The sequence below is a fragment of the Eretmochelys imbricata genome, chromosome 1 (genome assembly GCF_965152235.1).
Source record: "Eretmochelys imbricata isolate rEreImb1 chromosome 1, rEreImb1.hap1, whole genome shotgun sequence".
Classification (NCBI taxonomy): Eukaryota; Metazoa; Chordata; order Testudines; family Cheloniidae; genus Eretmochelys; species Eretmochelys imbricata.
Window position 1 is genome coordinate 14,606,497 of NC_135572.1, and position 13,329 is coordinate 14,619,825.

At 38.0% G+C, this 13,329-nt stretch overlaps 1 protein-coding gene across 3 annotated transcripts in view; it reads left to right on the forward strand.

Moving 5' to 3' along the window:
• Nucleotides 1-13,329, forward strand: part of FCHSD2 (FCH and double SH3 domains 2) — a 221,045-nt gene that overhangs the window by 158,240 nt on the left and 49,476 nt on the right. For 2 of the 3 annotated variants that reach the window (XM_077840751.1, XM_077840679.1), the window contains exon 9: nucleotides 7,179-7,301. The exons of the other annotated variant lie outside the window; for it this stretch is intronic. In XM_077840751.1, the coding sequence (XP_077696877.1) occupies nucleotides 7,179-7,301 (123 nt within the window). The remainder of the gene's footprint in view (nucleotides 1-7,178; nucleotides 7,302-13,329) is intronic. 3 annotated transcript variants of the gene reach the window in all.

Sequence of the window (13,329 nt, forward strand, 5' to 3'; positions counted from 1 at the left end):
TATCAGTCATGGGGGAGAGAAGATGGGGAGGGACAGTTTTGTCTCAGGCCCCCTGTTTGAGAGGGCTCCCAAACCTAGTGGCAGTGTGACCCTGGTGGACGGGTCACAGTGCCATTTGAGTTTTGCCCAGCTATCCTTTGTCATGATGAGGAATGGCCAGGCCAGGCCAAATTTGAGTGAGGTAGGTGTGCCAGGTCGCAATACTCAGGTGAGGAGTTAGAGCCAGCCCCGCGGCACAGGAGCCATCACTGTGGGATGACTACAGGGTGCACTCACTCTCCAAATCCCCCACCATTCCCCTGTGGCCTCCCTTCTGTTATTGCACCTGTTTTTTGGTGTGGGTTGGGGTTTTTTTGATGGGCTGGGGGGCCTCCGTTTCAGATTTTTTCCCAGGCCCCACAAAATCTTTGTGGCTCTGATTATCATGGACATAACCACCTTCCACTCTCAGTGCAAGACGCACTTCTTTAACCTGCCTTCTCTAGTATAAACATATGGCAGCATGTATATAAAAAAACCCAACAACAAAAAACTTACCAAAACAGAGCACTCACTGCATGCACAATTTGCATTCAGCAGAGAGAATGAGAGAACAAACTACAAATGACAAATGTTAGCCACATCACTTAATGCACTACCAGAAGGCAGCTCAGATACTATAGTGATGGGCATGGTATAAGAATCAGTTAAGTGCTGTTCGAAAGAGGACAGTGATCAATTGTTCTTCATGTCCACTGAAGGTAGGACAAGAAGTAGTCAGCTTAGTGTGAAGCAGGGGAGATTTATTAGGAAAAAACTTTCTAACTATAAGGATAGTTAAGCACTGGAATAGGCTTCATGGGAAGTTGTGGAATCCATGTTCTTGAAGCTTTTTAAGAGAAGGTTAGACAAACACCTGTCAAGGTGGTCTAGATATACTTAATCCTCCCTCAGCACGCGAGGATGGACTAGATGACCTTTTGGTGTTCCTTCTAGCCCTACACTTCTGTGATTTATAAACCAGAATAATTTATTTTTTAAAAGTCTGAAAACTGACAAAAGTCCTGGTCCATCAGGTTTATTCCAAAATTATGAAGGAAGTGGTAAAATAGACCCGAGAACTGCCAGTACACAGTGTCCTCTTCGGAAACAACAGGTGTACTGATGTACTCTAAAGAAGCTAAGATGACCCATATATTCAAGAGAGGCTCTTAAGAAACTGAACCTAGAAGGCCTGAGTCTCCACTCTTATACCAGTGTAACTCCATTAACTTTAATTGAATTATTCCTTATTTATACCTAAGTTAATATTTTATATAAGGATAGTCATAAATAGAAATTTATGACTACTCTGAGGCTCTGAAAAAGTTCAGATAAGACAAATAATGTTCATTTGACTTTAGGAAAACCTTAAATACCATAGTAAACTGAAGCCATCGGGAAGTTACCTTTAGAGTGGATAAATGTTGGTTTTGTTATTGAGGGAGAAAAGAACTGTTGTGAGGGAAAGTGGTTTAGGATGGAGGAAAATGAATGGATTGCAATGAGAATCAAAGAATAATTGTGTTAACTTTATTGCCATACTTCCAGTTTTTGCAGAGCCAAATTCTATTGTTACATGCCTTCCTTTGTATAAAAAAATGAAGAATTACTTGTACAGACTAGAAGTTCATGGTAGTGAGTGGATTCTACAGTTCAGTTTACAGAAATGCACAATTAATAAGACTAGAAAACATACATTAAAATGGAATAAGTCCAATGAATAGCATAAACATTAAAAGGTAAAGGAGTATCAGGGAAAGGAGGATAAAACACATGACTTTCTGCATTATTTTATATAAAGCTGAACACTTTGGGAATACTGCATTACTGGTCATGTTATGAGAAGAAATGGCTCTTTGTCTATATAAAGAAAAGTTAGTCCATGGAATAAACAACTAAAGCAGTTTTTGAAAGAGTTGGGCCAATATTTGGAGAAAAGAAAATTGTGGAATGCAACTGTTAACTAAAAAGGATGGGTTTTCCTGACCTTCCTTCCTTTCTTTCTTGTTGTCTTTGGCTAACGTTCTCATGTAGTGCTAATCAGAATACTGCTAATGTCAGCCAACCCCACTGAGTTGTGTTGAATTCATTACTGGTGAGTGAGTTAGGGGATTTTTTTAATGACGACTTGATCATCCTTATTTTTCTTAATCGTTAGGTGATAAAATTTTGAGAAATTCTCAATATCAGATACAGTACAAACTAGCCACCAGCACCAAGAACCGTTAACAAACTGTGACCCATTAGCATTCCTGGGATAAATATAAAAAATACAAAACAGGATTTGCCTTTTTTATATTTGACTTCTCACAAAAGGAGCTGAAGTGTGGTGCTAAAATTAACTGGTGCCTTAATCAATGTGCATATTGCTCTGAGCAGTTCTAGCTCTTACTATATGTATAATGAATTCTCATCATCTTACGTTTTGCTGATCACAAACTTCTGTGCTTCTTGCAATACAGTTTAACCTTGCAAAAAGAAAAGGAGTACTTGTGGCACCTTAGAGACTAACCAATTTATTTGAGCATAAGCTTTCGTGAGTTACAGCTCACTTCATCGGATGCATAAAGTGGAAAATACAGGGAGGAGATTTATATACACACAGACTATGCAAAAATGGATGTTCACTCTCCTTACAATGTGTACGGTAATCACTTAAGATGAGCTATTACCAGCAGGAGAGTGGGGTGGGGGGAGAGAAAACCTTTTGAAGTGATAACCAAGGTGGGCCATTTCCAGCACATTTCCAGGAGTTAACAAGAATGTCTGAGGAACAGTGCGGGGGGCGGAGGAATAAACAAGGGGAAATAGTTTTACTTTGTATAATAACTCAACCACTCCCAGTTTCTATTCAAGCCTAAGTTAATTGTATCAAATTTGCAAATTAATTCCAATTCAGCAGTCTCTCGTTGGAGTCTGTTTTCGAAGTTTTTTTGTTGAAGAATAGTCACTTTTAGATCAGAAATGGAGTGATCAGAGAGATTGAAGTATTCTCCGACTGGTTTATGAGTGTTATAATCCTTGACATCTGATTTGTGTCCATTTATTCTTTTACGTAGAGACTGTCCAGTTTGACCAATGTACATGGCAGAGTCATTATACAAAGTAAAACTATTTCCCCTTGTTTATTCCTCCCCTCCTCTTCCCCCCCCCCCACTGTTCCTCAGATGTTCTTGTTAACTCCTGGAAATGTGCTGGAAATGGCCCACCTTGATTATCACTTCAAAAGGTTTTCTCTCCCCCTACCCCACTCTCCTGCTGGTAATAGCTCATCTTAAGTGATCACTCTCCTTACAATGTGTATTTTTTCATGGTCTGTGTGTATATAAATCTCCTCCTTGTATTTTGCACTTTATGCATCCGATGAAGTGAGCTGTAGCTTACGAAAGCTTATGCTCAAATAAATTGGTTAGTCTCTAAGGTGCCACAAGTACTCCTTTTCTTTTTGCGAATACAGACTAACACGGCTGCTACTCTGAAACCAGTTTACCCTTGGTTATCTGAAACTCCCAGATATCTAAAACTGGGTCACAATTCCCAAAGACATTATGTTGAAAATTCCTTTGATTATTGAAAACTACAACATCCGCCAGAATATTTGCATGATCAAAATTATGTCATATATTTAATGGGGTAAAGGTATATTTTGTTTTGAGCCAAACACTGAGAAACTTTTGTCCCGCTTGTGCACTGTGCAGTTTAAAGGGGCTTGACCTTTTTAAAACTGTTAGGAAAGTAAAGGTTTAGGATAGTTTTAACTTGAGAAATTTAGACAGAAAATGATGAAAATAATATTTGTAAGTTTGTGGCACAACATAGGAGGTGAGTTGTTATTTATCAAGTGCCAACAGTGTGCTTGTACTCAAAGAAACATAAAGAAAAACAGCACGGCCCAGTGAATAGTGCATGCGACTGAGTCAAGAAACCTGGGTTCTGTTCTTGTCGTTTTCATTAACCTGCTGTGTGACATTTAGCAAGCCACTTCTCCCTCTGTGCCTGTTTCTCCTTCCACTTTTTTCTTGTTTTATCTGTTTTTCCTGTAAACTTGTCGGGGCAGGACTTTCTCCAACTAAGTCTTTGTACAGTGCATAGCAATGTAGGGCCTAATCTCATATGGGGTATTTAGGTGCTACACTAATAAAAATAATTAATAAAAAAAGGCACAGTCCCTGTATTCCGATGAGTTACAGTTTAGTTCGGATACAAACAGCGGATCATACACATATACATATGGTGTGCTGATCTGAGCGGGAGGGTGGTGTAAGAACCTAGCTTTGGTAATTTTTGATACACTGTACCTAAAGAAGAAAGACTTGGGCATCTGTTATATGAAAGTACCTTTATAGTTTCTTTATTATTAAACAGGAAAACCTGTTATACCAGCATAATGTAATACCACTGAGGTAATAGATAACATACAACACAATTCATTTTGTTTAGTTCATTTAAAACTTTTCCTTAAACTGCATTCCAAAAATGAATGGATAAGGCAGGTCAAGGTCAGGTCTAATTTTGTTACATTACCTCCACCCATGTAAGGAAATTCTAGCCACCAACATCAACTATATTGTTTCCTGAACTTTGTAACAGGAAAAAAAAAAAAAAAAAGCACAAATAAGTTGCTGAGTAGTATGGCGTATGTGACACCAACAGCCAAAAATAAGCAATTATAAATTTAAACTAGCATTCCATCCATGAATCATACCATTAATCCCGACAATAGGTATTGTCATATAGTTACCCTGTATTAAAAGAAAAAATAAAGATTTTTCTTTTAAAAAAGAAAAGCTATATTCTGTGTTCATTAAAGGGCTCAACACTGTAAACCAGTCTAGTGTCAATGGGCACTATGCAAGCTTGCAGGCATGTGTTGCAAATGTTATTTACTTGGTGGGGAAGCTAATATGGTCCATTAGGTTAATACACTAAATTTTCATCAGCGGAAGCTTGTTCATATTACAAAAACACACACATTTTCAGCAATCTCTGCTCAAGATAAGATCATAATTAGAATAGCAGGAGTGTTTCAAGTAAGGATTGAAATGGACTGGCAGAACTGTCTGGGAAGCCAAGTACTGCACCTGTTCACACTATGCCTGGCTCAAACTTTCTATTTGTCCCTTGGAATTTTAGGGGGAAAGAGAGAGTAAAAAATCAGGATACACTTTTCTGAGCTTTCTAGGAATGCTAATACTCTTAAAATGTTTCTGGTTCGTGATTTAATACTTAAATACTAGTTTTCATATCTAATATAATTGAGGCCTATGACTACTACAGTAAAAGAGACCACTAAATAAATAATTACTTAAATGAACATGAGAGATATTCAGCGCATGATATGTCATTTCTCCTGTTACATTTTTGAATGGCTACAGCAGGCGAACATCCAAATATACTTAAAATATCTGAAGTTCAGTTCCACTTAAATCTTTGGGGAAATGTATAACGTAATATAAAATTATTCAAACCACTCACTACAACTTCTAACTAGAGAGAAAGAAGAATTAAAAGGAAGCTATGATATTGACAAACTCATGAAGTAAATTAGAACTAAGAAAATTCGTATCCTCTTTATTAGGAAGCCATTTAGAATCAAATATTCTAAAGTCTATTCAAAAACAGAATATTCAAAACATTCTATTTTTCAAACCTGTTTAAACATCTGTTAAATTAAAAAATATATAGAATTTAGTTAAGCAGTTTTTAAATTGTCTGATTGAGTGATATTTAATAGGGTTTACATTTTCTCATCTTTAAGATGGCAGTTTATCTTAACGGAACAGATTTTATATTAAACATTGCTTGTGTTCTTGGAAAACTTAATTCTGCATTCTATAACTTGGTATTGTCTTGAGCCCTGATGATGTCAAAGATTAAGTGGGAAGAATCACCTGATGTCTTTTTACATGGGTATCCTCATTTGGTACACAATATTTAATGTGGTTTTAATATGATAATAGCCTGTTGAGATACAGAAAGGGGGACGAACACCGTGATTATGCAATTACTGCCTTGTTGGTTTTTCATCTTCCTCCTGAAAAAAAATCTGAAAACAGGCACTATTTTTCTAGACTGATTTAGTTAAACCGGTTTTAGAGTAGCAGCCGTGTTAGTCTGTATTCGCAAAAGGAAAAGGAGTACTTGTGGCACCTTAGAGACTAACCAATTTATTTGAGCATAAGCTTTCGTGAGCTACAGCTCACTTCATCGGATGCATGAAGTGAGCTGTAGCTCACGAAAGCTTATGCTCAAATAAATTGGTTATTCTCTAAGGTGCCACAAGTACTCCTTTTCTTTTTAGTTAAACCGATGCAACTTTGTGTGTGGGCATACACATTTATATCGGCTTAAAGAATATACACCAGTTTTAAGATGCTATAAGAATGTCTGTACACACACAGTTGCAGTGATTTAAATCAATTTGCCAACGTATGTTAAATTAAACTGGCACAACTTTGTGTGGATTAGGTTTTACAGTGTAATTTTTACAGCAGTTAACACAATATGGCCATTGAGGTGTGCTTTAATGTAATTAATAATAGTTTGCAACATGAATGATAGGCAGTGCTTTTGTGCAGCTGATATTTGTGTGCATGGATAGGTTGTGTGTGTGTGTGTGTATATACATAAATATATATAAATATAAAAATACATATATATATAAAAAAATAAATAATGGACACCTGGTAGTTCTTGCTGTAGTCAATATTATCTGTATTTCAGATTAGGACTTTTTTATTTATTAATCGCTCCATGACAGCATTTAGAATGCTTCACGATAAAGTACATCCTCTGCAGTAGAAGCTACATGTCCTTTTACTTGCAAGGTCACTTACTTCTCATTGAGAACATATCTCTAAGCAAAATCATTTATCCAAACCTGACCTCAGCATTCTGCTATGGATACATTACATAACTGGATGGAAAACATATTTATTGAAATACACATGTTGTTATAGTGCTCTGTGGTGCCATCTAGTGGAATTAAGACAATGACTTTGCTACTATGGCTAGTGAAAGATGTTCACCCTTCCAGGCCATTCTGATTATTGTGTTTAAAGAATTTGGATTATAAATCTAAAAAATTAATATAAAGCAAATTATCCTACACACTTTTTAATTATTTTTATTTTATACTTCTTCCCCTCTTTATACAGGCTCTTGATGGGAATGTATATGATCACCTTAAGGATTATTTAATGGCATTCAGCAGGACAGAGCTAGAGACATGCCAAGCTGTACAGAATACATTCCAATTTTTATTGGAAACTTCCAGCAGGGTAAGCCTTTTAACTGAATTATCCTTTATAGCTGAATAGTTAAAACATAAAGTAAGTTATTGGTCTTATCTTTTGGGCACTAGAGATTCATTCCCAAAATATATTGACAAATATATGGAATTCTTAAGGTGTATTATATTTCTGTTCATCCCTGTATTGCATTCAATTTGACAAAACTTCATGGAAGATTTCTGGGAAATTTCCCTGTTGCTGCAAAAGTACTGCATTCTCTTGAATGAATTTGCATTCTACAGATTCTTTAGGATCTGCAGCAGCAATTGGGAAGTGTCCAATTATGTTCACTCTACACACCTAGAAAGAGAAACTGCACTTCACTCTACATGAAGGTTTTGTAGCAGAATTAGTCATTTGTGAAACAATAGCCGTATGAAACTGCTTGGATCATTTTTTTAGTCACTATCAATTTAAAAAACAAAACACCATAACATCTGATTCTTTTTTGGATTTGAAATTGGCCAATATAGAAAACGGATTAGAATCTTGTAATTCACATCTTTGTTTCTTTGCCCCAAGTAACCAAAATCAGAAATAGGGCTGGGTCATTTACAAATTCATTTTGTGGCATGTCAACTTGCATAACCTCCTTTCCTGCAAATCCTGAGTACTATTAAAGATGTCCAATAAAACGCAAGCCAACTAGACCTCAGGTATTATGGTTTAATTGTAATATTCCTTGTATGAGCCATATTATTTATGCACCTCTGAATGTTGACTCAGATAGAAATCAAACTACATATTTCTTTAAAATCATTCCCCATTCATTTTGTTATAGTCGTTTTGGAGCAGTGAACTCACTTTTTATTAGCTGTAGAGTGTAATGGACGGATTAAAAATGTACTGCTATATTCTAGCCAGTTTTGAGTTTATTTGGCAATTTCAGGGTAGAAGATGAAAATACCATTTAGCCTTCTGCAGACAAAGGAGTTTACTTTAATAATTTGCTTTTGTATGTATCATAGTGTTGCTTAAAGACATTATAGTTGACCTGTTGTTGATGCTCTCCAAAATTAGTATAATAGTTTATAGTGGCCACGTGTTTATAGAGTTTGTGCATATTAATTCATTTTTACAGTATTTTAGTAAATGCTTCATAATCAGAATGCAGGGTGCAATGCTTTGCTTTTTTTTCCTCTGAATTGACTGTCTAAACTGTCATTTCTAAAGGTCGCTTGCATAGAAAATACCTTTCTTGTATTTTTTATGGAATTTAGCTAGAGAGAGAGCTTGTGCCAGCAAGCTTCTACTCAACCAGAAGTCTGTGGATACATTTTATTTTGTACAGTAACCATTTTCTGCATTGTATCTGGAATAAATAGTTCTTTTTTCAGCCTCTCCAAGCTATCACAACACCTGGAGAAGCAACAAAAGAGTAACCACAGCAGTCATGTCTGAAAATAACTTCTACAGCTGCTATCTAGTTCTTTATGTTGGGGTTAACTCATTCTTTTCTCTCTTCCTTTTCTTTATGCTTAAACAGAAAGATTGTATTACATTACTGCTTTTTGTGTGTGTATGTGCTGGTGTGAAAATGCGATACGTTTGTTCTTTACATTTATACAAGAACCTATCCAATACTAAAGGCCTGTATCAGTTATTAAAATTCTGCTGATATAAAAACTCAGCAGGTCAGAATGACAGTTAAAAAAACCCTCCAAACTCACTGAAGTATATCTGCTCCCCACCCTCGTCTCTTCTCTGCCCTTCAGTGTGTTTTACGGGGGTCCTGGCAGGACTCAAACAGACCGAAGATGTGAATTCCAGAGCTGAGGACATTTAACCAAAAGCAATGGGATGTATTTTTAAAATATTTCAAGAGCACCTAGAGCAGTGATTCTCAAACTTTTTTACTGGTGACCTCTTTCACATAGCAAGCCTCTCTGAGTGTGTGCCCCCCTTTCCCCCCCCCCCATCAATTAAAATGCTTTTTTATATATTTAACACCATTATAAATGCTGGAGGCAAAGCAGGGTTTGGGGTGGAGGCTGAAAGCTCATGACCCCCCATGTAAGAACCTTGCAACCCCCAGTTTAGGAACCCCAGACCTAGAGCATATGAAAGTGCACCATTTTTAGCATTTCTATACATCAAAATAAAGTAAAAGTAGCCTGCCATCACCTCTTAAGTAGTCAAGACCTTAACCATTTATTGTGTACTTTGACTGCCTCACCTGCCCTTTGCCCACTAATCCATCTTTGCTGGAACTACTACTAACATTCTAGACCTTTGAGCAGCTTTAAACAGCTTCCATTTTTTAAAACAAAAAGCAAAATCTGCTTAAAAAAAGTTTAATTCCTCCTCCACCTAAAACTGCAATTCAATCCTGGAGCAGTGGAAACTTTAGGATTCCATATCTTGTGACCATCAAGTCTAGATATGATGAAAAAGAAGAGATTCCTAGCCTTCCATCCTTCCTTCTTGGTAATTTTCTAAATACCAGACCTTAAACATACACATGGAAAAGATACCTTAAGTCATTTGTAAAGGTTTTCTAAAATTTATTAGTTACACCTTTCCGGCTAAATTGTTTTTCTATAGAATGGAACTTATACATAGTTCATGGTGCTGTGATGTGTTTTGGTACAGAGGTTTTATTCATGCTAGTTTGAAAAGACCTGCATAACCTATAATTCAACTTGCTTTTTAAATGCCTGTTCTTACTCAAGAGTTTTACTTTTTGGACTTAAATTTTCCAAACTTCAACTCATTCTAAAGGTTAATTTTCTTTAGAACACTTTGGTAAAATCCCATTAGTTGTTTCTGAACTGCTGAATTTCTGAGATCTAGTTCTACTGAGAAGCTACACCAACCCAACCCAGATTGCAGTGTCAGTTTTATAATGTACACCAGTAACTGCATTATGTAATTGGTATTTCATACTGCCGGGTTAAGCTAACATATTCTAACCATTTGGCTTTTAGGAGGTGGACCAGAGAAAATAATATACTGAATTGTAATTTACTGCATCTGAAGGATTTGCATTAGGGAGGAATCCAGTTAATTTCTGAATTTAAAAATACAGGTTAATTTTGAAGTGTTGCTGCTGAATCCTGAAAATGTGCTGCTTAAGGCAGTCTCTTTATTTTCAGAAAAATTGCCAGATACACTGTACATAATGCCCCAGAAGTGTTTATTTGCTGGACATACAATCTACTGTAACAAGACAGTAATAGTAATATAGTTATGTAGTCGTCTTCTGTCATTCGTAACTAAATAATCATCCTTTTGAGAGGAACTCTCTCCTGTATGGTCTTGTTGAGGTGAATTTTTTCTTTGGAAAAAGTGATCCACTTTTGAGTTATACAAGGGTAGAGTACAAGTTGTTTTCTACATTGAATTAACTTGAAAAGCAGCTTTGTCGCAAAATTTCCAGTGTAGAATTTATGATGTCCTCAGTAAGGAATACTTTGCTAAAATCAAAAAATGTTGGTTTTAAATAGTTACGATGTTTGAAAATGGTATGCTCAGTATGTGTGGTATGGTCAGTCTCCAAGCCTCTATCAAGAATGGTATAAAGATGGACCAGTTGTCCTCACTTCCCCTTAATCCTTCATAGACACTGCCTTTTTTTTTTTTTTTGAATGTGCATTTACTAGATGATAAATTCAGAACAAGTGCATATGTAGAGTGCATTAAATCTGAATTAAGTGACTGGGAGACTTTCTGCCTGTCACGGGGTGCTCCACTCATCACAGAGATGGTGCATCCTCCTGCTTGTTCTGCGGATTAGCTCTGCAAGGCTGACACCCGTTCCTGCGGTTGCATGCTATCTCCCTGTCAGCCTGCGGCCCCCTCTCACTCCAAGAACTGCAGTGTACTCTTCATCACTCGGCCCTCCAGCCAGGTCACTCAGCATTCCCCTCTCCCCCTTTCTGGGGTTTAGTCCTTCAAAGTGTCTGTCACTCCCACAGTTACTCAGGCAGTCTTCCAGTTCACTGTCCTGACAGTGCCCCTTCCAGTCAGTTCCGCTGTTCAGTCCCTGACCTTGCTGCTTCCTACCCTGCATTCCACAGGCTCTCTTCTCCACCATGATCTCTTCAGGGTATGCCACTATGCCCTCTTTCTGGGCCAGGCCCCCAGAGTCCTACTCTTCCGTGGGTTTCCTCCTTCTCTCTCTATTAACAGAGGGTGACCACCAACTTCCTGCCAGCAGCCCTTGCTGCTGCCAGCATCCTGGGTTTATACTAACCCAGCTCACTTCTGTCAGGTGAGCTTCCCTCTAATCCAGGCTCTTCACCCAGCCTATATCTCCCTCATTTGCTGCTTGATTGGTAATTGGCCCATCTGGCTTCCATTAACCCCTTTAGGGTACCCCATCACATGCCGGACTTGGCTCTTTCTGATACCATCTGAAAGGTGAGAGTGAAAGGTTAGTACTCTGCCTCCCCATCCCTCACCACCTTAGGAATATATCAGAAGGGGCCAGTGGGCCTTGGCAGCCTTTTGGCTGGATCTTCTGCCATCTTCTGGAAAGCCTGTGCTTTAAAGGATCCAATGCCTGTTGAATCTCTGAATTCAAGATACCCAGTACGTTATATTTAAATGTGCAAGCTAATGATAAATACCGTTAGTCTGATTATGTGATCACAATATCACATGCCATGTAAATGACCTCACCCCAATGACGAATACTCAAACCCCCCCATCCCCCCAAACTGCAAATTATTCATTCTCCAGTTTCAAAACTACCAACACCTCTCAGCTATAGAAGCCCTAACTAAAACTCTCAGCTCCTTTCAGGACCGAGAAATCTAGAACATACATATGTTTTAATGCAGGGGTGGCCATCCTGTGGCTCCGGAGCCACGTGCGGCTCTTCAGAAGTTAATATGTGGCTCTTTGTACAGGCACCGACTCCAGGGCTGGAGCTACAAGCGCCAACTTTCCAATGCACCAGCAGGTGCTCACTGCTCAACCCCTGGCTCTGCCACAGGCCCTGCCCCGACTCCACCCCTTCCCTCCCACTCCCCTGAGCCTGCCATGCCCTCACTCCTCCCCCTCCAAGCCTCCTGCATGCCATGAAACAGCTGATCAGGAGGTGCAGGAAGGGAGGGGGAGGCATTGATTGGCGGGGCTGCCGGTGGGCGGAGGCGCTGGGAGTGGCGGGGGGAGCTGATGGGGGGCTGCTAACATATTACTGTGGCTCTTTGGCAATGTACGTTGGTAAATTCTGGCTCCTTCTGAGGCTCAGGTTGGCCACCCCTGTTTTAATGTGTTCAGGTTAAACTGAATGTATTTAATTATGTAATCTGATCACACATTCAGATGTTAAAATGTACACGTGTATGTACATGTGACTTACTCTCATATTCAAATATGCGCACTGTCATGTACTAGTGCACTTGGCTCCTGTAGGAAATGAGGATTGGGGAAGGTTTTTGGAGCTAGAAGAAGACTTCCGTTGGGAAAGGGTTTGGCCACAGGAGAAGAGGTAGATTGAGCCCTCGTCACTAGGGAAGGTTGGGTTGAGAACTCTTGTCACTTTAATTCTTTTCTTTCCTTTTTTAAGTTAGGAAATTTCATTAATGTTTTCTCTTTCATGTAACTTTGAGACTGAGAATATAATCACCACAAAATCAAAAATTTAGAAAAAGGATGGTTCAGAAAACAGAAGCATTCACTAGACCATATCTTAATGTTGCACTGTAGCCTTCTAATATAGAATGATCTAACTATGGAACAACACGGGCTTCCCTTTTTATCCTTTGTTTGGCTGATAATACATTTCTGAAAAAAATCTTCCTTTGGTCTTAGGCTAAAAGTTAATATTTTAGTTAGTTTAAGGAATGTCTATTTGGCTGGTTTAGTTGTCCAAGCATGAAAAATTATAAAAACTTTTTTATAGTTGGGTCATTCAAAAATTACAGAAATGGAAAATTTCTAGATGAGTAAATTCTCTTTAAGGACTAGTCTCAGACTAATCTGGAAAAGAAATTGAAATATTTGAGTTATAAGAAATATAAAAATCACTTTTCCAATCATGTAATATGAAATTTCCTCTAAATGTAGA